The sequence below is a fragment of the Gorilla gorilla genome, chromosome 7 (genome assembly GCF_029281585.2).
Source record: "Gorilla gorilla gorilla isolate KB3781 chromosome 7, NHGRI_mGorGor1-v2.1_pri, whole genome shotgun sequence".
Lineage (NCBI taxonomy): Eukaryota > Metazoa > Chordata > Mammalia > Primates > Hominidae > Gorilla > Gorilla gorilla.
Window position 1 is genome coordinate 115,184,528 of NC_073231.2, and position 26,983 is coordinate 115,211,510.

At 35.3% G+C, this 26,983-nt stretch overlaps 1 protein-coding gene across 1 annotated transcript in view; it reads left to right on the forward strand.

Moving 5' to 3' along the window:
• Positions 1-26,983, forward strand: part of PKHD1L1 (PKHD1 like 1) — a 171,545-nt gene that overhangs the window by 5,331 nt on the left and 139,231 nt on the right. Inside the window, exons 3-9 of the mRNA XM_063709440.1 lie at positions 13,449-13,593; positions 14,546-14,654; positions 16,836-16,893; positions 18,314-18,407; positions 21,272-21,325; positions 21,858-21,931; positions 23,228-23,270. Of these exons, the coding sequence (XP_063565510.1) occupies positions 13,449-13,593; positions 14,546-14,654; positions 16,836-16,893; positions 18,314-18,407; positions 21,272-21,325; positions 21,858-21,931; positions 23,228-23,270 (577 nt within the window). The remainder of the gene's footprint in view (positions 1-13,448; positions 13,594-14,545; positions 14,655-16,835; positions 16,894-18,313; positions 18,408-21,271; positions 21,326-21,857; positions 21,932-23,227; positions 23,271-26,983) is intronic.

The window sequence follows — 26,983 nt, forward strand, 5'->3', positions numbered from 1 at the left end:
ACTGCATTCCAGCCTGGGTGATGGAGTGAAACCCTGCTTTAAAAACAAAATAAAACCTCACAAGACTGTGCTTCAGGAGATATAGATACATGATTTTACTCTTATGATACCCAGGCCAAAGTGTTTTGAACAATGGCATGATTGTAGAAATTATTATACCTCCCTCTGAGATGACTAATTTGATTAAGAGCATTATAATTTTGATAAGTTCTGGAGTGTTTGTAATTATATTGGCTTTGTTACTTTATAGTCATACCTTGTATTTCTCAATTGTTTTCTTTGATATTTGTCATGTTGGTTTTTATTTTAAAAAATCAGTAAGATGGGAGGAATAACATTTTACTTTTGGCTCCTTTTTCTAGCTATTTCCCTTACAATTTCTGGTACACACATTTTTGTTGAAGTGTTGAATTATATACTTTCAATAATGTTACAGAAAGCATATGGACTTTGGTTCAGTCTGACTGGCTTTCGATTCACCTTTGCCATTTCATATCACGTGACTGGGGCAAGTTAGTTCGCTGAGTCTCAGCTTACTCATCAGTAAAATGGACTATTAATTCCTACCTCTTGGGACTGTTGTGAATATTGAAAAGGATGATACATCTAAGGTACCCATTATAAATAGTATAAATTCTATCCATTAGAGCTATTTTTGTTTTGTATTATTCTTTGCATTTATGTTATAGGTCTGGTTTAAATCTTTAGGAGTTGTCTTCCATCCATCACGCTGTATCTTTCTTTCCCATTGTTTTGAATGCTACAACTTTTAAGTAGGTGAATACACTTTCAACAGTGCTTTTTTAACTAGAGAAAACAAAACAGCCTGCATTCTTCATGACAAGTGCTGGCTTTAATAACACTGACATTTTCCATGATAGCAGCCCAGGCGTTCCTTTTGGATTGCTGCTATCAGGAGACCCAGGTTTGCGTGCCTGGCAATTCCTGTCTCCAGTTTTTCTGCAAAATTAAAAAAAATACATCAACATGTCAGGAATTTCCATCCGAAGCCTCATCCTTTTCCATTTCCAGGGTACACTCAGCCTTTCCTGTAATCTTTGTGACTTGGAGTACTTCCAGAGATGGTGTTTTTATCTTCAATCATTTGTTTAAAATTATACTTTTTTTTTTTTTTTGAGATGGAGTTTCACTCTTGTTGCCCAGGCTGGAGGGCAATGGCACGATCTCGACTCACTGCAACCTCCGCCTCCTGGGTTCAAACAATTCTCCTGCCTCAGCCTCCCAAGTAGCAGGGTTTACAGGCACCTGCCACTACTCCCGGCTAATTTTTTATATAGTAGAGACAGGGTTTCACCATCTTGGCCAGGTTGGTCTCAAACTCCTGACTTCAGGTGATACACCAGTCTTGGCCTCCCAAAGTACTGGGATTACAGGCGTCAGCCACCGCACCTGGCCTAGAATTATACTTTTAAGTTAAAATTTTTAAAAAGAAGACTCCTTTGTATTTCTTTTTAACTCTTTGGAATTAGTTTAAAAGTCAGAAATATTTATATACTTGTTTTTTCAGCAATATTAATAATAATATTTATGAATTATTGTGGATTTGGTTCATTATTTTCCCATAGATTTTACTTCTAGGACTTTTTCACATATGCTGTATATATTTGACATTATAGTAACTCCTAAGCTGAAAATGATATCATCTTTTGTTGGCATTATTTTTCAGAATGGTAGTTGTCTTGAGAATGCTGAAGAACAGATCCGTGTTACCTATCATTGACATGACATGTACCTGATAGGAAAATATATATATATATATACATATCTCACATCTGGAACCACACCACAAGTAAAACTTTCCATTCTTTAGTTGGTTGCCAGGAGCTCTTCTGTGTGTTCCAAACTCAATGTGAACACCAAAGATAAGCAAAGTTGACAAAAGGGAAGAGTGGGTTTACACGTAACTTGCTTTGCAGTGTTGTCATGTCTTTTCACAGTCCCATTTTAGTAATAACTGCCTTTCTAGATTCAAAATTGCAAAGTCAATGCAAATGTCTCTCACATGTGAAATTGGTATTTATATTGTACTTTAGCTTATGCCGGATGAGTTATTTGGTTAAGCTTAGAGGAATAAAATGATATTTATTAAAATCTCTACCCTTTATTGAGTTTCTGCTTACTTTTCCTACATACTAAAGAAAGAATAGCCTAGCAGCCAAGAACATAAGGGCTGGAGGAAGGCTACAGCCTGGGTTCGAATCCCAGCTACCCACTTACTGATTCTGTATTATTTTTATTTATTTTTATTTTTTTGAGATGGAGTCTCACTCTGTCGCCCAGGCTAGAGTACAATGGCGTGATCTTGGCTCACTGCAACCTCTGTCTCCCAGGTTCAAGTGATTCTCCTGCTTCAACCTCCCGAGTAGCTGGAATTACAGGGCACCACCGCATCTGGCTAATTTTTATATTTTTAGTAGAGACAGAGTTTCACCATGTTGGCCAGGCTGGTCTCCAATTCCTGACCTCAGGTGATCTGCCTGCCTTGGCTTCCTAAAGTGCTGGGATTGCAGGCATGAGCCACCGCACCTGGCCTCTGTGTTATTTTTAAAAAGGGATATTAATGATGAACCTAAATCTCAGGATTTTTTTTATATTTTATTTTATTTATTTTATTTTTTATTTTTTAATTTTATTATTATTATACTTTAAGTTTTAGGGTACATGTGCACAACGTGCAGGTTTGTTACATATGTATACATGTGCCATGTTGGTGTGCTGCACCCATTAAAATGTCATTTAGCATTAGGTATATCTACTAATGCCATCCCTACCCCCTACCACAACCCCACAACAGGCCCCAGTGTGTGATGTTCCCCTTCCTGTGTCCATGTGTTCTCATTGTTTAATTCCCACCTATGAGTGAGAACATGTGGTGTTTGGTTTTTTGCCCTTGCGATAGTTTGCTGAGAATGATGGTTTCCAGCTTCATCCCTGTCCCCACAAAGGACATGAACTCATCAATTTTTATGGCTGCATAGTATTCCATGGTGTATATGTGCCACATTTTCTTAATCCAGTCTATCATTGTTGGACATTTGTGTTGGTTCCAAGTCTTTGCTATTGTGAATAGTGCCGCAATAAACATAACGTGTGCATGTGTCTTTATAAGAGCATGATTTATAATCCTTTGTGTATATACCCAGTAATGGGATGGTTGGATCAAATTTCTAGTTCTAGATCCCTGAGGAATCGCCACACTGACTTCCACAATGGTTGAACTAGTTTACAGTCCCACCAACAGTGTAAAAGTGTTCCTATTTCTCCACATCGTCTCCAGAACCTGTTGTTTCCTGACTTTTTAATGATCACCATTCTAACTGGTGTGAGACGGTATCTCATTGTGGTTTTGATTTGCATTTCTCTAATGGCCAGAGATGGTGAGCATTTTTTCATGTGTTTTTTGACTGAATGAATGTCTTCTTTTGAGAAGTGTCTGTTCACATCCTTTGCCCACTTTTTGATGGGGTTGTTTGTTTTTTTCTTGTAAATTTGTTGGAGTTCATTGTAGATTCTGGATATTAGCCCTTTGTCAGATGAGTAGGTTGCAAAAAGTTTCTCCCATTCTGTAGGTTTCCTGTTCACTTTGATGATAGTTTCTTTTGCTGTGCAGAAGCTCTTTAGTTTAATTAGGTCCCATTTGTCAATTTTGGCTTTTGTTGCCATTGCTTTTGGTATTTTAGACATGAAGTCCTTGCCCATGCCTATGTCCTGAATGGTATTGCCTAGGTTTTCTTCTAGGGTTTTTATGGTTTTAGGTCTAACATTTAAGTCTTTAATCCATCTTGAATTAATTTTTGTGTAAGGTGTAAGGAAGGGATCCAGTTTCAGCTTTCTACATATGGCTCGCCAGCACCATTTATTAAATAGGGAATCCTTTCCCCATTGCTTGTTTTTGTCAGGTTTTTCAAAGATCAGATAGTTCTAGATATGTGGCATTATTTCTGAGGTCTCTGTTCTGTTCCATTGATCTATATCTCTGTTTTGGTACTAGTACCATGCTGTTTTGGTTACTGTAGCCTTGTAGTATAGTTTGAAGTCAGGTAGTGTGATGCCTCCAGCTTTGTTCTTTTGGCTTAGGATTGACTTGGCGATGCAGGCTCTTTTATGGTTCCATATGAACTTCAAAGTAGTTTTTTCCAATTCTGTGAAGAAAGTCATTGGTAGCTTGATGGGGATGGCATTGAATCTATAAATTACCTTGGGCAGTATGGCCATTTTCATGATATTGATTCTTCCTACCCATGAGCATGGAATGTTCTTCCATTTGTTTGTATCCTCTTTTATTTCATTGAGCAGTGGTTTGTAGTTCTCCTTGAAGAGGTCCTTCACATCCCTTGTAAGTTGGATTCCTAGGTATTTTATTCTCTTTGAAGCAATTGTGAATGGGAGTCCACTCATGATTTGGCTCTCTGTTTGTCTGTTATTGGTGTATAAGAATGCTTGTGATTTTTGCACATTGATTTTGTATCCTGAGACTTTGCTGAAGTTGCTTATCAGCTTAAGGAGATTTTGGGCTGAGACGATTGGGTTATCTAGATATACAATCACGTCATCTGCAAACAGGGACAATTTGACTTCCTCTTTTCCTAATTGAATGCCCTTTATTTCCTTCTCCTGCCTGATTGCCCTGGCCAGAACTTCCAACACTATGTTGAATAGGAGTGGTGAGAGAGGGCATCCCTGTCTTGTGCCAGTTTTCAAAGGGAATGCTTCCAGTTTTTGTCCATTCAGTGTGATATTGGCTGTGGGTTTGTCACAGATAGCTCTTATTATTTTGAGATACATCCCATCAATACCTAATTTATTGAGAGTTTTTAGCATGAAGGGTTGTTGAATTTTGTCAAAGGCCTTTTCTGCATCTATTGAGATAATCATGTGGTTTTTGTCTTTGGTTCTGTGTATATGCTGGATTACATTTATTGATTTGCATATATTGAACCAGCCTTGCATCCTAGGGATGAAGCCCACTTGATCATGGTGGATAAGCTTTTTGATGTGCTGCTGGATTCGGTTTGCGAGTATTTTATTGAGGATTTTTGCATCAATGTTCATCAAGGATATTGGTCTAAAATTTTCTTTTTTTGTTGCGTCTCTGCCCAGCTTTGGTATCAGGATGATGCTGGCCTCACAAAATGAGTTAGGGATGATTCCCTCTTTTTCTATTTATTGGAATAGTTTCAGAAGGAATGGTACCAGTTCCTCCTTGTCCTCTGGTAGAATTCGGCTGTGAATCCATCTGGTCCTGGACTTTTTTTGTTTGGTAAGCTATTAATTATTGCCTCAATTTCAGAGCCTGTTATTGGTCTATTCAGAGATTCAACTTCTTCCCGGTTTAGTCTTGGGAGGGTGTATGTGTTGAGGAATTTATCCATTTCTTCTAGATTTTCTAGTTTATTTGTGTAGAGGTGTTTATAGTATTCTCTGATGGTAGTTTGTATTTCTGTGGGATCTGTGGTGATATCCCCTTTGTCATTTTTTATTGCGTCTATTTGATTCTTCTCTCTTTTCTTCTTTATTAGTCCTGCTAGCGGTCTATCAATTTTGTTGATCTTTTCAAAAAACCAGTTCCTGGATTCATTGATTTTTTGAAGGGTTTTTTGTGTCTCTATTTCCTTCAGTTCTGCTCTGATCTTAGTTATTTCTTGCCTTCTGCTAGCTTTTGAATGTTTTTGTTCTTGCTTCTCTAGTTCTTTTAATTGTAATGTTAGGGTGCCAATTTTAGATCTTTCCTGCTTTCTCTTGTGGGCATTTAGTGTTATAAATTTCCCTCTACACACTGCTTTGAATGTGTCCCAGAGATTCTGGTATGTTGTGTCTTTGTCCTCGTTGGTTTCAAAGAACATCTTTATTTCTACCTTCATTTCGTTATGTCCCCAGTAGTCATTCAGGAGCAGGTTGTTCAGTTTCCATGTAGTTGAGCGGTTTTGAGTGAGTTTCTTAACCCTGAGTTCTAGTTTGATTGCAGTGTGGTCTGAGACAGTTTGTTATAATTTCTGTTCTTTTACATTTGCTGAGGAGTGCTTTACTTCAAACAATGTGGTCAATTTTGGAATAGGTGTGGTGTGGTGCTGAAAAAAATGTATATTCTGTTGATTTGGGGTGCAGAGTTCTGTAGATGTCTATTAGGTCTGCTTGGTGCAGAGCTGAGTTCAATTCCTGGATATCCTTGTTAACTTTCTGTCTCGTTGATCTGTCTAATGTTGACAGTGGGGTGTTAGTCTCCCATTATTATTGTGTGGGAGTCTAAGTCTCTTTTTAGGTCTCTCAGGACTTGCTTTATGAATCTGGGTGCTCCTGTATTGGGTGCATATATATTTAGGATAGTTAGCTCTTCTTGTTGAATTGATCCCTTTACCATTCTGTAATGGCCTTGTCTCTTTTGATCTTTGTTGGTTTAAAGTCTGTTTTATCTGAGACTAGGATTGCAATCCCTGCCTTTTTTGTTTTCCATTTGCTTGGTAGATCGTCCTCCATCCCTTTATTTTGAGCCTATGTGTGTCTCTGCACGTGAGATGGGTTTCCTGAATACAGCACACTGATGGGTCTTGACTCTATCCAATTTGCCAGTCTGTGTCTTTTAATTGGAGCATTTAGCCAATTTACATTTAAGGTTAATATTGTTACGTGTGAATTTGATCCTGTCATTATGACGTTAGCTGGTGATTTTGCTCGTTAGTTGATGCAGTTTCTTCCTAGCCTTGATGGTCTTTACAATTTGGCATGTTTTTACAGTGGCTGGTACCGGTTGTTCCTTTCCATGTTTAGTGCTTCCTTCAGGAGCTCTTTTAGGGCAGGCCTGGTGGTGACAAAATCTCTCAGCATTTGCTTGTCTGTAAAGTATTTTATTTCTTCTTCACTTATGAAGCTTAGTTTGGCTGGATATGAAATTCTGGGTTGAAAATTCTTATCTTTAAGAATGTTGAATATTGGTCCCCACTCTCTTCTGGCTTGTAGAGTTTCTACCGAGAGATCAGCTGTTAGTCTGATGGGCTTCCCTTTGAGGGTAACCCGACCTTTCTCTCTGGCTGCCCTTAACATTTTTTCCTTCATTTCAACTTTGGTGAATATGACAATTACGTGTCTTGGAGTTGCTCTTCTCAAGGAGTATCTTTGTGGCATTCTCTGTATTTTCTGAATTTGAATGATGGCCTGCCTTGGTAGATTGGGGAAGTTCTCCTGGATAATATCCTGCAGAGCATTTTCCAACTTGGTTCCATTCTCCCCGTCACTTTCAGGTACACCAATCAGACGTAGATTTGGTCTTTTCACATAGTCCCATATTTCTTGGAGGCTTTGTTCATTTCTTTTTATTCTTTTTTCTCTAAACTTCTCTTCATGCTTCATTTCATTCATTTCATCTTCCATCACTGATACCCTTTCTTCCAGTTGATCGCATCAGCTACTGAGGCTTGTGCATTTGTCATGTAGTTCTTGTGCCATGGTTTTCAGCTCCATCAGGTCCTTTAAGGACTTCTCTGCATTGATTTTTCTAGTTAGCCATTCGTCTAATTTTTTTTCAAGGTTTTTAACTTCTTTGCCATTGGTTCGAACTTCCTCCTTTAGCTTGGAGTGGTTTGATCTTCTGAAGCCTTCTTCTCTCAACTCGTCAAAGTCATTCTCTGTCCAGCTTTGTTCCATTGCTGGTGAGGAGCTGTGTTCCTTTGGAGGAGGAGAGGTGCTCTGATTTTTAGAGTTTCCAGTTTTTCTGCTCTGTTTTTTCCCCATCTTTGTGGTTTTATCTACCTTTGGTCTTTGATGATGGTGACGTACAGATGGGTTTTTGGTGTGGATGTCCTTTCTGTTTGTTAGTTTTCCTTCTAACAGTCAGGACCCTCAGCTGCAGGTCTGTTGGAGTTTGCTGGAGGTCCACTCCAGACTCAGTTTGCCTAGGTATCAGCAGCGGTGGCTGCAGAACAGCAGATATTGGTGAACCGCAGATGCTGCTGCCTGATCATTCCTCTGGAAGTTTTGTCTCAGAGGAGTACCCGGCCATGTGAGGTGTCAGTCTGCCCCTACTGGGGGGTCTTTCCCAGTTAGGCTACTCGGGGGTCACGGACCCACTTGAGGAGGCAGTCTGCCCATTCTCAGATCTCAAGCTGCGTGCTGGGAGAACCACTACTCTCTTCAAAGCTGTCAGACAGGGACATTTAAGTCTGCAGAGGTTACTGCTGCCTTTTGTTTGTCTATGCCCTGTCCCCAAAGGTGGAGCCTACAGAGGCAGGCAGGTCTCCTTGAGCTGTGGTGGGCTCCACCCAGTTCGAGCTTCCTGGCTGCTTTGTTTACCTAAGCAAGCCTGGGCAATGGTGGGCGCCCCTCCCCCAGCCTCGCTGCCGCCTTGCAGTTTGATCTCAGACTGCTGTGCTAGCAATGAGCGAGGCTCTGTGGGCGTAGGACCCTCTGAGCCATGTGCAGGATATAATCTCCTGGTGTGCCATTTGTTAAGCCCATTGGCAAAGCACAGTATTAGGGTGGGAGTGACCCGATTTTCCAGGTGCCATCTGTCACCCCTTTCTTTGACTAGGAAAGTGAATTCCCTGACCCCTTGTGCTTCCCAGGTGAGGTGATGCCTCGCCCTGCTTCGGCTCATGCACGGTGCGCTGCACCCACTGTCCTGCACCCACTGTCCGGCACTCCCCAGTTTGATGAACCTGGTACCTCAGTTGGAAATGCAGAAATCACCCGTCTTCTGCATCGCTCATCCTGGGAGCTGTAGACTAGAGCTGTTCCTATTAGGCCATCTTGACTCCACCCCCCAAATCTCAGCATTTTTGTGACAAATAATAAGAGCAGGTGTCTATTGAGATCTTAGCAGATATCTGATTAAGTCAGGTACCATGTTAAACATTATACAACAATGATCCTTTATTATTCCTAACTATCCATTAAGATAGATTATGGCCATTTTTCTGATGAGGAGACTAGGGTAAGAGGGGTTATATCTTGCCCAAGGTCATAATGGCAAGGGAGTGTTAGAGCTGGGATTCCAGGCCAGAATGTCAAGGTCCAAAGCCTGGGCCTTTTCAATTAAACATCACTGCCACCTGCCACATAGCTTTACCAGAACTGGAGGTGAGAGGCTTTGATATCTGATGAACATCAGGCACAATGAAGTCCTGCTTCCAGGCCTACAAGAAACCACAAGTATTCATGTTGTCTAGCAGAACTTTGTGGAACACCAAAAATGCGTAATAATTTAAAAAGCAGTTGTACCACAGATATCTTCTGGCAACCCCAATTCTGCCACTTCAGCTATTATTTAAGGTGAGCACATATTGTAGTAATGATTGCTTTGTTGAAACATTTTGAAAACTGCTAACATTGTAAGGTAAGTAATAAATATTTATCTTTTTATAATGTTAGTATTATAAATGGAATATATTATAGCACTATTTGTCACATTGTAAATAGTATTATACACAGCATTTAAAGAGTTAAATCTACATCTCTGGGTTTACCTTTTTTTGTTTACTGATGTTATGTTTATTATTGTATTATGGGATAATATGGTCTGTAGGTAATTAAATTCTGAAATTTAAATAGCTTATAAATTTACAATGACATGGATACAAATTTGCTCGTGCAAAAGAAAAATTTTCATAGTTTCAAATATAATACTACTGGTTAATTTGCCTAAAGTAGAGTTTTACTGTTAAGAACCTGTGATAGAGAAAAATAATATTTAAAAATTCACATACTGTTAGAATTCAGAATTTAGGAATTTTAGATATTGAAGTAATCTGGGCAAAAGCTGTTTATTTCCTCATTCAACTTTATTCCAAAGCAGTATAATATATAAAATTCCATAGATGTGTGTAATTTACTTTGTGAACTAGAACAGTGTAAGTACCTTTTTAACATTTTTATTAGGAGAACATTTAATTATAGGATTTAATTAATAGAACACTAATCTTATTCATAGATTTTATTTCTTGGGTTTATTCCAAAAGTGAATATTGTTTCAAAAATATAAAATATTCTTATATGGCATACAAGGCTTAATCTATATTTAATTACTTCCAAATGTAGTTTTGAATTTTCATATGTTTATAGAAAGATTAAAGTAATTTTTGTCTCTGTTTCACATTACCCTTTTGTCTCTTTCTGTTAGATATCCCGTCAGCATGCAAATGTACTGTTATTCTGCCCATCTGAAAAAAAGTAAAAGAAAAATCATCAGCCTTCCCCTTGCTCCACACACCTTTCTAGCTACCAACACATTTCTCTGCTCCTGTTTGTAATTAAACTCCAAAAAATGTTAGCAATATTTGTTCTTTTCACTTTACTGTCCTCTGATCTTCTCTTGAACTCATGCCATTTATCCCATTATTTATCCCATTTTTCACTGAGATAACGTCTTCACTCCTGCCCCTGTTCTATTCTCAGAACAGCAGCTAGTGAATCTTAGACAGTGTGAGTCACATGATGTCACTCCTCATTTGAAAGCCTGCAATTATTCCCCACACTTAAAAATAACCTAAGCGCCTTCATTTCTGGTCTCCTCTCCTACCATTTCTCTTCACCCGTACTTCTTCAACCACACTTGCTATTATTTGAATCCACAAACATGGTCCCACCACAGGGCCTTGGCACATCCTGTTTCTTCTACTAAAAATGCACTTCCCATGGATATCCTCATGGCTTGCTACCTCTGAAAAACTTCCATGACTGTCTATAATACATACATCCTGTGTCCCACTTCACATCTTCACAGTATCACCTCTGACTTCAGTCATAAATGCTGCAAAGTGGCCCTAAGGCTCTTAAGTGACTTTTCACTGTCAGCCTCCCTGGTAGGCAGAGCCATGATCAGTATACACAGTTGCTAACTTTGTAGGCAGGAAAAGTGGTTTGTAGTAAGAATGTACATGGGCTTCTGGGCAGTCGAAGAGGACTTCACTAGTTGGTTAGGAACTGAAGGGAACATGATTGGAATCCAGAAATCAGAATGTCTTAGAAAGAGGCATATGAAGGGACTCATAATAGTGAGCATAAAGCACGCAGATCTATGTGTCTCAACTTAACTCCCGCAAGAGAACATCCCCCACAGAGGAGACGGAATAAACAGATGGATTGGTTGATTCGTCCAGGAGCTTCTCTCTGTGACCACCGCAGTGCTAGTGCATTGGGCCCATGAAGAATGGCCATGGGGTGGAGGCCATGCATGAGCCAACAACACGGACTCCCTTTCACCCAGGCTAAACAACCTACTGCTATTGCTGAATACCGGAACTGCCAGCAGCAGAGACCAACACTGAGCTCTCAATAGGGTACCACTCCTCCAAAAGTCCATCCAGCTTCTCAGTGACAAGTTGATTACAGCACTTTCCTTCTCCCATGGAAAGAACAGAGGTCGACTGCTACTGGAACTGATCTTCCAATTATGGGCTTTGCTTCCTCTTTCCACAGTTCTCTGTCAGCACCATCTTCTGAGAGCTTAGAGAGCCTGATATACTGCCATAGAATTCCGTAAAATATTGCTTCAGAACAAGAAATGTATTTTATAGTGAAAAATTTGTGATAATGGGCACATGACCATGAAATCTGTCACTCAGAAACATGTAGCTTAGTAGAATGATGGAACAGCCTGTTAAAGCTATGGCCAAGATGCGAACTTGGGGAAAAACATCCTGTGGGGTGGGACCCTGGTATCCTCCATAACATGCATTGAACCAGTGACAGACATATGCTGTTGTTTTGTAATAGACAGATGCATGGAGCTGGAGATAAAGGGCTGCTTCCCTTCACCATCACTCCCTGTTATCCAGAAATTGAATTTGTGCTTTCTGCCTTTACAACCTTACATTCTGCTGGATTTGTGGTCTTAGTTTCCAGGTAGAAAATGCTCCCATCATGGGTCGCAATATAGATTCCACTGAACTGAAACTACCACCATGGTCTACTCAGTTTGAATTCATCAAACATATTTAGTATATGACTAGAGATAATCAGTTCTAATTATCATAAAGAAATAGGGTTGCTTTAACTTAATGTAGTTAAGGAGGAGTTGGTCTGGAATTCAGGGTATTCATAGGGATATCTCTTGGCTTCATGTCCAGTGATTACTGAGAACAGGCAAGTGCAGCAACCACCACCTAACAAGAGCAAGGCAGTTAGGGGCTCAGATTTCTCCAGGATGAACATTAGTGTCACCCCATTAGCTACAGTGCTGGCTGCAGGTAAGGGAAATCTACAATGGCTGATAGCAAGGGGGCATGGTGAAAATTAATTATAGTTTTAGGACTAGTTATATAGTAATATAGCCTGTAGCTTGTCCCTCTAACCCTCTTGTATTAAATCTTAGCAGAGATCTCAGCTGGCTACCACCTCGAAAACTTGGTGATGGATTGTGCTTAATATGTAGGCCATGAGTAGCTATGTGTTGTATAGTGGGTAGACTGTATCAGATGCCTTTTACATTCAGCTTTACATCCTCTCTTTCTTACCTCTAACTCTAGTTAGAGCTGTGGCAAATAGTTCCTTATGTACTTTGACTCAACTTATGCTTCCACCTTCTTGACTGAGTTCTAACACCATGTCTTTGTCAGTTATTCAAGGACTTGTCTAGTGCAGTAACTCCGAACTTTGGAACTTATATAGCATATACCTATGTGCAGTGTGAAAGTGCAGAAAAAGTTACTTCCCCCAGGGAGAACCCTCAACCAATGGGGACCAGATTTGATGAATAAATGCTTCTTGCCATTGATTTTTTGATTTGGAAAGACATGCTATATTTTCCTGAGAAATTACCAGCAATATTGAGCCCCAGTTGTCCTCAGTGGTGCCCAGCTTTTCTTTCCTCACATTTTGCTCTCTCTCATACCTGAAATAGCTCATTGCCCAAATAAATTATGTGCTGGCAAATCCTTACCTCAGATTTTGCTTTGTAGAAACTTGAAACAAAGACCTCGTCCTTTATAAGATAGTGTTCTCCTCCTCTACTCTTTTTAGTCCTCTTAGCCTACCTTTTTCATGGTACTTATCACCTCCAGATATAGAATCTGGTGCTATGTAGGCTCACAGTAGGCTCTCTGTAACTTCGAGCCTGTCATCCACAAATCTAACCAACTGCGAATGGGAAATACAGTATTCACCAGATGTGGAATCTGGATACTTGTCCTGCAGGGCTGACTACAGGACTTGAACATTTGTGGATTTTGTTATCCAAGGGGATGATGGAACAAATCCCCATGAATACTAAGAGATGACTCTATCTATCCTCCAGCAATACTTTTATGAGTAAATGAATTAAAGGCTAAATTTTGTGCTTCCAAAGAAGATTACAATCATAAGGATAAATATGAAATAGGGTCACTGCTTCAGTAATGTTTATGAAATCATTTACTGCATGATTTGATACTAGGTGACAAATGTTAGGTCTCTGAAGATAGAATACCATGAATAATAATTAAGTCTTCTTACTTTTCCAGGTTTTTCTCAAGCAAACCAGTTTAACTATGGAGTTGATAACGCTGAGTTGGGAAACAGTGTGCAATTAATTTCTTCTTTCCAGTCAATTACTTGTGATGTAGAGAAAGATGCAAGTCATTCAACTCAAATTACATGCTATACTAGGTCTGTTTTAAAGTATCTTTAATAAAATCATTTTCATCATACCAGAAGTTACAGTTATGAATATTAGTATTATAATAGTTTGATTACCCTGGCTATTATATATAATATTTTTCTGATTATAGGTTAGTATTTTTCGTTTTGTGATGTTTAGACTATTTTATGCATTTATTATATTCAATTTTAATTAGCATGATAAAAACATATTGTATATCTTTTCCCATGTTATTAGAGCTATTACCTTATTGTTGAGCATTTTTAGAAGATAAACGACTATTTAATTGTAATGATGTGCCTTAAAATACCACAATTATGCTTTTTTGTTCAATTTGATTAATTTTGTTCAAAATATTCATATAGTCATTAAGATTAATTATAATCATTTCGTATAGTGACATTTCAAGTTCTTTACTATCAGCCCAAATTCATGTATGTTATTAGCAACTTAGGAAAAATTTTAAAAATCACTTTAAATTGCAACTTTCAATATTGAACTTAGAAACAGATAGCACATATTCTAGAGGATTTCATTTATCTTAGGCTTGTTGGCTGTTCTTCACCAGGAAAAGCTTACTTAGGGGAAACTTGATTAACTAGTCCTTTTTAGGAAGCGAAGCATGGAATAACTGATTGTACCAAGGTGATATGTTACTATTTTAAATGTTTATTATTGCATTTGTTGTTATTATATTTGTTGTCCTTTTTAATAACCACCAATGTGCACAGTCGGAATATGCATTTGCCTGAAGTTCATGAGGTTAGAGTTTGCACTAAAGAGTTCAGGATGGAGATCATTTTTCCATAATATAGAATGGAACTTAACTAGACATCAGTTACGACGTTGGACACTTTCTGTCAAAAATAGCGTGCAGTCTGGGGCAGTATTTTTCATTAATACTATACACTAAATAAGAGAGGAATTGCATGTCTCATATATTCTTCATTTTCTTTATAGAGCAATGCCGGAAGATTCCTACACTGTTAGAGTCAGTGTGGACGGGGTTCCTGTTACAGAAAATAACACCTGCAAAGGTCACATCAACAGCTGGGCATGTACCTTCAACGTATGTAGGAATCTTTTCTTCAGTTTATGTATAGTTGATCTTCTTTCTTTCCTGCAGAACTGAATTTTTACTTTTTAGTTTTAAAGACTATTTCCACATTTAAAAATACATTAGCATGTAACAAAGGATAATTTCCCTCAATTTAAATTATCTTCCATAGTAATTTAATGTCTGTTATTTCTGATTTGTTTCCCCTCCTTTAATTTTACTATTAAATTAAACTTTCATACTTCAAACATGTTTTCTTGTTCATATTTTCCCCTTTATCTCTACTTCTACTCTTAGCGTGATTCTCCTTTTTCCTATTTTCATCGAAGTAACTACCTTTCCTTTCTACGTAATTTCTAACGTAATGAGATAAAATGTGCCTGCATGTGGTGTAAGAGCCACTCAGAATTTAGCTGCCCTAAATAGAAGTATTAGCAGTAATACATTTTCTTCTAAGCATTATCCCATATATATAATTATATTAGCTATATATATAAATAATTATATATAATATATACATAGTTATTATATATAATATATAAATAGTTATATATAATATATAGTTATATATTATTATATATAATATATAGTTATATATTATTATATATAATATATAGTTATATATACTATATATAATAATCTATATTTATATATTATATATAATCTATATTTATATATTATATATATATTTATATATTATATATAATATATATCATATATATTATATATTATATATAAATATATATATAATATATAATATATATTATATATTATATATATAATATATAATATATATATTATATATCATATATATCATATATTTATATATAATATATGATATATATGATATATAATATATATATTATATATTATATATATAATATATAATATATATTATATATTATATATAATATATATTTATATATAATATATAATATATATGATATATAATATATATATTATATATAATATATATATAATATATATTATATATAATATATAATATATATGATATATAATATATATATTATATATAATAATATATATTTATATATCATATATATCATTATATATATCATATATATCATTATATATATCATATATATCATTATATATATCATATATATCATTATATATATCATATATATCATTATATATATCATATATATCATTATATATATCATTATATATATATCATATATATCATTATATATCATATATATCATTATATATATATCATTATATATATCATTATATATATCATTATATATATCATTATATATATATCATTATATGTATATATTATATATATAATATATCATTATATATTATATATAATGATATATTATATATAGTTATATATAACATATATAATATATAATTCTCTATATAATATAATGATATATTATATATAATTATACATTATATATAATATATAATTAATATTATATATAATATATTTTTATATTATATATTATAATATATAGTATGTATATCATATATTATATATTATGTATAATTATATATAATATATAATATATAATATATAATATATATAAATATATTATAGGTATATATAATATATAAATATTTATATATAAAACTATTTATATATAAATATTTATATATAAATAGTTTTTTATATATTAGTTTTAAGCTGTCAATTACTGAGTACTACAATGTTCTAATATAAGATGAAATACTGAAGAAAACAATAATGACATCTGTCTTCAAGAAGCTTCTATGATTCCAAAATATATTGCCAAATACGATTCCCAGATATCTCTGGCTTTCTTCTGTTTCCCCAGACGTGGAACTCTGTTTGGTTTTCTGGTATGTCACACCTAAATGGTCTTAAAGCGACCTAAATTGAGCATCAAACTGCAGTTTTTGTATTCCTCCTTAAATCTACTTTTTCTCTGATTATTTCTCACCATCTCAAGTTAGAAACCTGTTACCATCTTGGTTTCTCCCTCCCTTCTCTTTCATCCCCATAGCTATTAAGAAGCAAAACCACGATGATCCTATCCTCTAAATTAACTCTTAGCTTCATCTTATTTAAATATCTTCTTTCCTACATTACAGTTACCTTATGAATATTGTTGAAATTTAGTAATGTAAGAAATTATCTATTTCACAAAACTAGAAACAAAACAGAGATAAGTTTTCATATTGACATTATTCTTTTTACAGGCAAAAAGTTTTAGAACCCCAACAATAAGAAGCATCACACCTTTATCTGGAACTCCAGGTCTGTTATATGACATCTGAAATAACTTTTGGTTTCATGGTAAATAATGTGTTTATTTTTTAGTATATGAAATTAGTATAATTCCTGCAATTTTTAAATAGCATTTTTTTCATTATGAAAATAACTATCAGCCAGGCGCAGTGGCTCATGCCTGCAATCTCAGCATTTGGGGAGGCCAAAATGCAAGAATTCCTCGAGCCCAAGAATTTGAGACCAGCCTGGGCAACATCATGAGACCCTGTCTCTAAAAAATAAAAATAAATAAATTAGCCAGGCTTGGTTGCAAGCACCTTTAGTCCCAGCTACTCTGGATGCTGAGGCGAGAGGATCACTTGAGCCCAGGAGTGTGAGGCTGCAGTGAAACATGATTGAACTTACATGACAGAGCAAGATCCTATCTGAAAAAAAAAAAGATAAAAAAAGAAAAAAACTACCAATATTTTAAAAAATTGATTTTCAATGGCTATGCCTTCATCTGCTATAATGTATTTATCACCTCCCACCCCCACCACTTATATATTCAACTGGTTTCCAGGGTTTCATTATAATAACTATATTATTCCAGTTTATAATCCCAATGGCAATAAAAGAGAATGTGTAACCTTGACAATTCTAGGTACTATTTTTTCAAGAATTAATATACAAGATACAGTAGTTTTAAATTTTTTTCCAACTCTTTAATTTATGCAATTAAACTTATTTTTTGCCTATTGACCATTTGTATTCCTTCTTTATACATTACCTGTTTATCTCTTTGGCTTAATTTAAAGTTATTCACCATTTTTCTTATTAAGTTACAAGGATTCTTTATATATCCTTAAAAAAGGATATTAACCATTTATACGTTATATGTAAGAAATATATTTTGAATTTATCATTTACTTTTAAAACATATTAATGATTTTTCCGTCATCAGACAACCTTTTATTTTTATTATCACATCTATAGATCTTAACGTTTGTTGTTTTTTCTTCATTTTTAAATAGCATTTAAAAATGGGTGGGAGGCCCTACTAACCTAACTATATAAATATTATATAAATTTTCACCTATTTTTCAATAATTGTTATGGTGTTATTTTTTATATTTCATTTTTATTTCATCTAAGATTTCTCTTACTTTTTGGTACAGAGATCTTTTTTTTTTTTCTCAAATAGTCACCCATTGACCCAAGCAGTACTTGTGGAATACCATCCTGTCTTCTATGCTACACTTCTTTACTCTATGAATATTTACAGATACTCATTCATATTTTATTGTGTTTGCTAGAACTTTCAGAACAATGCTAAACAATAGTGGCAAACATGAGGTATAAGTGTCTGGGTCCTGGTTTTATTGGGAAAATCTCTTATGTTTTCGTATTAAGTGTATGGATAGATTTTCTTACACAGAACCTTTTCGGGGTTTTTGTTTGTTTTCAGGTACACTAATAACAATCCAAGGCAGAATCTTCACTGATGTCTATGGAAGTAACATTGCACTAAGCTCAAATGGGAAAAATGTTAGGATTTTGAGGTAATCTTTTGATGTGGAAATATTTTCTTATAACTCATAAATGAGAAGTAATATTCTAAAAATAATGGGTCCAATGATATTAAATCCCATTACAATGTAATATAACTAACCAGTGTTTTTTTTTCAGCCATATTATAGAAAGTAAAACAGACTATTGGAAGATTCATTGACACGAAAGCAATGGTCGATATGTCTTTCTTTTTTGGTCTGGTGTAATGTCTTATTGTTTTGTAATGGATTTATTAACAGAAGAAACACACAGACAAGTCCAATAGTAATTGAGTTATAGTCATACAACTTTATTACTAGAGGTCTTTATTACTTAATCTAACTGTCTCATTTTGTGTATAAAAACACCTGAGGCCTAGAGGTCACACAGCTTAGTCAGGGTCAGGAGTAGAACACAGTCTTGTAACACAGTTTTGACACCTTTTCTACTGCTTCACGATGTACAGGCAAGTGCTGAAACCAAACATTGTCAATAACTCATTAACAGGCCAAGCTTTGAATACTGTTTTGTCCATTTGCCAGCTGTGAACTAGATAGTAACCTTGGCTAGTTAGCTAATGTCAAAAAAATAATTGTCCACATTTTGGACTGAAAACTAGCATTGTCACTAGAGTTTCCTCCTGTAGCACAGATGGTGTTATTTCAGTCCTGCCTTTAAAGACTGAAAGTCCTGTTTATTTCCTACATAAAAAAGTGTAGACTCATGATTATGGCTTTCAAGATATTTTATGTTTATCAAACTCATGCATAAAACAGGTAAATGGATAAGTTAAACAATTCAGATAGACACTCAGCAATTAGAGAATTTTTTGAATGCTGTAAAGGTGAAGTATATATACACACACATACAAATACATAATTTTGTAAAACAAGCAATTTAAAAGGTTTTAATGAGTGAAATAAAGATTTATCTGGCACTCTATAGAATAGAACCTTTAATTAAATCACATTTGTATGCATCTATAATTTCTGAAAATATTCATACTAATTCCTTATGTGTAATAAAAGAACTTCCAAGTAGAGATATTTAACATTTTATATGTACAGATTAGTAGAAGTAAAAATTTTGTCTGCTTCAACATAGTTGAGTGTTATGAATGGTTTATATTCTAATTCTTAGACAGGTTTTTCTAAGTCATCCTTTCCCATAATGAAGCCAGGAAACAGAAAGTTTAACTTTCAAAAAGAGACTCCTTTTTTCCCCCACTGAAACTGGAATTTATTTCTGCTTAATATAAAGATTTGGATGGAAATTATTCCATGAAATCACAGAATTGCAGTGAGATGGGACACTAGAGGTCGGGCTACCTCATCCTTGTACTCTGGAAATCCTGAGCTATTATATGTAAATATAGAATTTTTTCACACATCTATTAATGTTTGGGCAAGAAAGTCTTGGAGCTGCATTTATCTCATTTCTCCCATGTTAATTATGATGCCAGGGCTCCCAAGGCAATTTATTATGCCTGGATTCTGTTAGCAGGAAGGGAGTTGAGAACAATGGGCTGTGTTCTGGGCAGGAATTCAGGAGACCTGCTTCTCACAAATCTTGTCCATTCAACTAAATCTCCAAATTCAGACCAGGTAGAAATTATAGAGGACATGCAAATGGATAGAGGGATTAGTGCTTACTAAGCAGCTTTTGATCTAAAAGATCAGGTAAAAAGAATTCTAAAAAGTATGTATTAAAGACCAAATAGGGTGGTTTTACTCTAGATACGCATACCCAGATCACTGTGTGGATTACCAACTGTGGTTAAGAACACTGACTGCAGCCAAATTGTCTGAGTTGGAATTCTTGCTCTACCCCTTATTGTCTGCAGGCTTGGGCAATCTGCTTAAGCTTTCTGTTTCAGTTTTTTCATCTGTAAAATTGAAGGATAATAGTTACTAACTCATAAGATGGTTGCAAGGATTAAACATCATAGGAACCTATAAGTGTTAGCTGCTAAATTTATTATTTAGCTAGAATAAGGCAGGAGGTTAGGAGAATTTAAATCCATGAATGTGTATAATGGGTACAATAGTTCAGTTTACTTGCTTTACAATCCTAATGTAATGATCAAATGAAGGGACTTATGTGTAAAAGTATATTAAAAAGTTCAAAATTTTCTGCAAACAAAAGTCCTTATTTTTTATAGTTCAAGTTTGTATCTGGCCTTATTTTGAGTCTGGGATTCGCTGTCCCAAAAGCTGATAGTTTATTCTGGCGTTGCAAAGAATCTAACACCAATCAGTCACCTGCCAGCCTCCAATAGCATCAGGTACTATCAGCTTCAAAGTAATAGGTCAGACCCAATCACCTGAGGAAATATGAAGGCAGATGTTTTCCCTGCAGCTGAACTCTGGCTCTTCTCAGCTTCTTATTTTCATTTATGTGTCACTGATGCTGTTAGACATCCTCTTTCTCATGATAACTTTGTGCTGTCTGTGCTGTTTACCTTGATTCCTGTAGTACAAAACCTATTACAAAATTGTTTTTGAGTTGATTGAACTTCAGATGGATGACTTTATTATCTGTTTCTATGTTGTCTTTTCTTGTAGTATTTAACACCTCTAACACACCAAATATGTTATGATTATCATGTTTTATTCATCTTTCCCAGTTAAAATGTCAGCTCCCCAAGGGCAACAAGGGAACCTTTGTTAAGTTCACTGATGTGTGCCAGTACCTAGAACAGGGACTGCCACATAATAGAGGTTCAGTAGATGTTTTGTTGAATGCATGAGTGAGGGATAATAATAAGTGTTGAGAAAAAAATTTTAAGGGAACCAGTGAGTTGATGGGAGGAGTGCATTTTTGAAACAATTTGTTAAACATAACTTGATTTTTTCTAATAAAAATATTTGTACAGAGTTTACATTGGAGGAATGCCCTGTGACCTTCTCATACCACAATCTGATAATTTGTAAGTAATTCAAATTATTTTCTTTACAAAAACAAATAGCAGATATAAGCATACTAAATTTAAATAGTAATTGCTACCAATACTGCATAGCTAAATGGTTTATAATACAGTATAAATTATAATATTCCACATAGCACATTAGCAATCATTTTTACAGTTAGGTGCTACCTTATATCCTACTTGGTCTCCAAGATAGTATGACATGAACTATTTAGATTTTTATGAAAAAAGATGTTTTGAGCAATATCTTTATCAAGCAATTATTTCATTTGGCAGTATCTCAAAGTCTTTTAAAGGAATATTAAAGGGCATAGTCAAATTAATTATAAAATATTTTATTGTTATATAAAATTTTATGCAAACATCTTCAACAAAGTCTGGGAAATAGTTTTATTTTACAGAAATTTTGGTCGTAGCAACAATTTCTGTCCTGATTCATATTCTGAAATTAATGAGTAGTTTTTAAGGGAAACACAATATTCTAAAATTTTAGTGTCTATTTAAGCTTTGACATTAACTTTTTTTTAATTAGATATGGTCTAAAACTGGATCATCCAAATGGAGATATGGGTTCTATGGTTTGTAAGACGACTGGAACTTTTATTGGCAAGTGTTGGTCATCTTTCTTCATAATGCTCACAGATGCCTTATTCTATTTCCCTGTTTTGTATTCTCCTAGACCTCCCTCCTCTGCCCTTTTGGATCAGGTGTTTTTGTTTGTTTGTTTTTTGTATTTTCTCTTTTCCTTGGCTTCTTTTCACTTTCATGCAAACATGTATGAATCAGTATTTTCTTATGGTTTATATATAAGGTGAACTTCCTCAGGTTTCTCTTTCTTCTTTCTCCCTACAGCATTCCATGTCTAATTTGGCTATTTTGCCTGTTGCCTTAATTTTGCTCTGTTCTTTTCTTCTTGATCTATGTCCTCCAGACACATAGATCTTTTAAGAGTGTGTGTGTGTGTGTGTGTGTGTGTGTGTGTGTGTGTGTTACAGAGTCTTGCTCTGTTGCCCAGGCTGGAGTGCAGTGGCGTGATCTTGGCTTACTGCAAGCTCACTGAAGCTCTGCCTCCCAGCTTCAAGTGATAATTGTGCCTCAGCTTCCCGAGTAGCCGGGATTACAGGCGCGCACCACCATGCCTGGCTAATTTTTGTATTTTTAGTAGAGATGGGGTTTTGCCATATTGGTCAGGCTGGTCTCAAACTCCTGACTTCGGGTGATCCGCCCGCCTCAGCCTCCCAAAGTGCTGGGATTACAGGGGTGAGCCAACGCACCTTGCCTTCTTTTAATTCTTGAATGGGCTTCCCTCTCTTCTGTCTCAGGCCCTTTGCAAACTTCCTATCCTGAACATTTCAGATAAAATCCCATGTTCTCAAAAAGGCCTAGGTCATCACTTGTCTTACATTCTCAAAGCTCATATTACTTTTTTTTTTTAAATAGCATTATCACAAGTTTTAGTTCTCTGTGTCATTGCTCTTGGCTAATTTTTCCTTCCTCTAGACAATATGTTCTGTTAGAAGAAGGACAAGCTGTGTGCTCACCCCACATCTGCTCTCTCAGCCTCTAGCAGAGTGTCTGAACAGTTAAATAGCTGTCAAATAAATAAAAGAAATTTCAGGGCAATATGGTTACATATCTGTTCTTTTATCATTCTTCATTCATGATCATATTTTGTTAGGTGTTTCTGGTTATAACTTCAAGACACCTTATTATGTATATTTTTATATAGTGGCTGCTTTAAGATAGTTCAATTTTTATTTCTTTGATGATGAATAGAAAATTGGATAAATACAATTTTGATTTTGTACTTTTTCTCTGCTTTTAAATCAGCTTTATAATATAGAGTTATTGTTCTTTTGTGATTGGGAATTTAATTGATTGTGTATTTTCAATAAATTCCAGGTCATCACAATGTCAGCTTCATCTTAGATAATGATTATGGAAGGTAGGCTATTTTGTAAATAATAACTTTTATAATTGATTCAACAGGGTAAATAAGATAAAATGTATATTTAGTTTGTGCTGTAGATGCAGAGGTTTAAAAAATTAACTACTTTCTTTCCCCAATTAACAGTTAAAGAGTCTGTACCTTCTTTTCACTCACAATTTATGCTTCATACATAACCTTTCTGTTGTAGGGAAATCTAGCATTAACTAAAATAACATAAAAATCTTTACTTGTGTTATGGAAAAATATTATTTTATGTCCTGCAGCTTTTCTGATTTAATTGTAACTTTTTAAATAACTAAAGTAATTAAATTTAGATTTAAACTAATGGAAGAATAAACAAAACCTCATGGTTAATATTATCTGATAAAGATTTTCTTTTAAGTTATCAAGACATAGAGAGTTGTGAAAGATGGTAGTTATATCTTTCAATTGTTCATCTTAACAGCAATATTAATAACTCATATTTATGACTTCTAATAAAACTAGAACTCATTTCCAGATGTTCTACATTCTAATTTCAATAAGAAAGATCATCATACATTTATAGAAACATCAGAATATGCAAATCTCAATGCATGTTGAAACCCCATATTATAGATAATAATAGTGAACATTTAGCAGCAGGCATGGTATTACGCACTTTACATACATTATCAAGTTTAATCCTCCCAAAGAAGCTCCCAAGGATAAATTGAGTGCTATCATCCACCCTGTGTTACCCACTGGGAAAATGAGACTTAGGAACATTAGATAATTTGCCTAGGGATATTCAGCTAGTAGGAAGCAGCATTAGTGTGCAAACCCATGCCATCTAACTCTAGGACCTGAGCATTTTATTCCAGCGCTTTGCCATGACTGATGGAGCAGTTCAGCAACCAGTACCACATTTCATCACTACTTACCATCCTGATCCAGGATTTCATACCATAGCAGGATTTCCCCACTCTTGGGAGCATTTGCAAATGTGTGGAGAATCCCCTGGCTGTCACAGTAACTGGGTATGTTAATGGCCTTTAGTGGGCAGTATCATGATGTGCCAAACCCAAATTAATTGTTCTGCCCAAGATGTCATAGTGTCTCCCATTGAGAAAGTGAGTTGACAGAAACCCAAATAAATTGCATTATTTAACACTCAATCCTAATATAGCTATAGTAGGTTAATAATAGGAAAGATCCGGTAATTTCTTTTCTGTCTCTGAACAATGATCAGAAGTCTGAAAAAAATGGCAATATTACAATCTAAGTAGATGTTATTCCTAGTAGCACTCACAGACTACAAGTGAAGGATGAGATTTTGTCCCTTCATGTATGGAACTGCAATTGGTTAGTGAACTCAAGTACACTATCATCGTATTTAGAGATCATCTGCTTCTAGACACCTAGAGGCAGTCGGTGTCATTATAACAAGTTGATGCCTGGCTGGACACTTTTTTATAGACCAATATAGGCTAGACCAAAACTAAGAGTAAATCAGAGTGGAAGATATATAAACGATGCTAGGATACACCTTTGTGATTTACGTGGGACACATGACTTAGGGTCCCATAACTTAACAGTTATTCTCCTTAGGGATGACCTACTTACATACGACTTGATAAGACAGGGCAACAGGATTTTGTTGAACATGTTAGAAAACCATGTTAGGAACAATAATTATTGAGTTTTAAATGATTTTTTGAACTGCATATGATTTTTTTAAATGCTCTTAGTAGCAACCTTCCCAAGGTGAAAGAAAAATTAATTCTTAGTTCTGAGTCTGTATGAAAGGCATTAATTGCCAAATCCATCATATGTCTCTCAGAGAAATAATTATCCAAAAATAGAAGGTTTGAGTGATCAAGGTTGAATGTGATTGATAAGTACCCATAAATCAATATGCTGCATTAACATGCCCAGAAACTTTCAATTTAGAAATGCCAGCAAATTCACATATAATATAAGCAAAAATACTGCATTAAATTGTTGATTCTGTGGACTCAATTTATAATTCCACCCCCACCCATTTTTTTTTAAAGCCAACGGCTATCCCTTTGTACAAATGTCTTAGAATTGAGGAAATCTGTGTTTCTGTATAAAATATTCTTATGAATTTAAGATAACAGAAATATGACATTTATGATTTAAAAGCCTAGTTTTAAGATTACATTTAGGTAATCTTACATTAAGATTACCTAAAAAGATAAAAAATCTTGCATTTTGAATCTTACATTCAAAAAATACATTAAAGTATTTTTTGAATGTTAAATCATTCATTAACTTATAAAATTCATATTTCACAAATTTCATGAGCATTGTTGAATATCAAACGAACCAATTAAAGGCCTTTTTGTGGCATCTATTCTGTATTTCTTTTAATAGCCAACCTTCTCTCCTCTATTACCCCAAGTTCAAACAACAGCTGTTCCCAACTGATAAGGTTCAGACGAAGCTGCCTTAATTGAGAAATGCCTAGTCATTATCAATGAATTAGTGAAAATAACCTCAGTGTCATCCAAAATAAATTACGTTCAAATTTTATTTCAGGAGGCAATTTCCCCACTAACTTAAGAAGCAGAGTTAATTTTTGAGATGCAGGATCTGACCAGACACAATATCGCTGGAGCTAGCATGGTTTCAGATCTTTGGGAAATCAGCCAAAAGGCTTCTGACATAAAAATATGAAATCTAGTATGAACTTCTTAAGTAACTAATCTAGCATAAAATATTTCCAGAGACTCTTTAGTCTTGCAAATGAACATGGTAATGCCTGGGTTAGATTTACAGGAGCATTAATTGTTGGTCTCGGTGACAAGATTTACATTATTGTTTTAGATTCTAATTCAGTGTAATTATGATGAATGAGATTTGAGTCTGAATATTTGAATTTCTTAACTTTTCTAATGGAGAACGTCTTGAAGGTAATTAAAGTAACAGCATTTAATTTCCAGAATTATTTTCCTTCTTAATTCTTTAGGTTTATAGAAGTATAAGTGTATATGTATGAATAATGGGCACTATGTTTATTAAGGACAGTTTTAACCCAGTCAATTGTTGCTAATTTGCTGTCATCCATTTGCAGTGTCACACAGATTAGTGGGCAGAGGAGTAGTACTGTGTAATACACACGTGAGGAGCCACAGCTCTGGACTCAAGCTGCCTGGGTCCAGTTCTGTGTCTGCCACTTACTCACTGTGTGATCTTAAGTTAATTCTCTGAAATTCATCTACCTCATGTGGTTGATGTAAAGATCAAATGGCATAATCAATTGAAAGTTCTTAGCATGATCCCACCTCTTAGAACAAAAAAGAGGTTCTAAAAGAAGACAGACTGGGGTGGTCAGCAGAAGATCCCAGCCTTTATAAAGGGTAATCCTTTTGTATGCTTTTTTATGTCAATATAATTTCTTAAAATCAACTGTAGGGCCGGGCGCGGTGGCTCACGCCTGTAATCCCAGCACTTTGGGAGGCCAAGGATGGATCACGAGGTTAAGGGATTGAGACCATCCTGGCCAACAGAGTGAAACCCCGTCTCTACTAAAAATACAAAAAAATTAGCTGGGCGTGGTGGCATGCACCTGTAGTCCCAGCTACTCAGGAGGCTGAGGCAGGAGAATCCCTCGAACCCGGGAGGCAAAGGTTGCAGTGAGCCAGGATTGCACCACTGCACTCCAGCCTGGCAACAGAGCAAGACTTCATCAAAAAAAAAAAAAAAGAAAGAAATCAACTTTA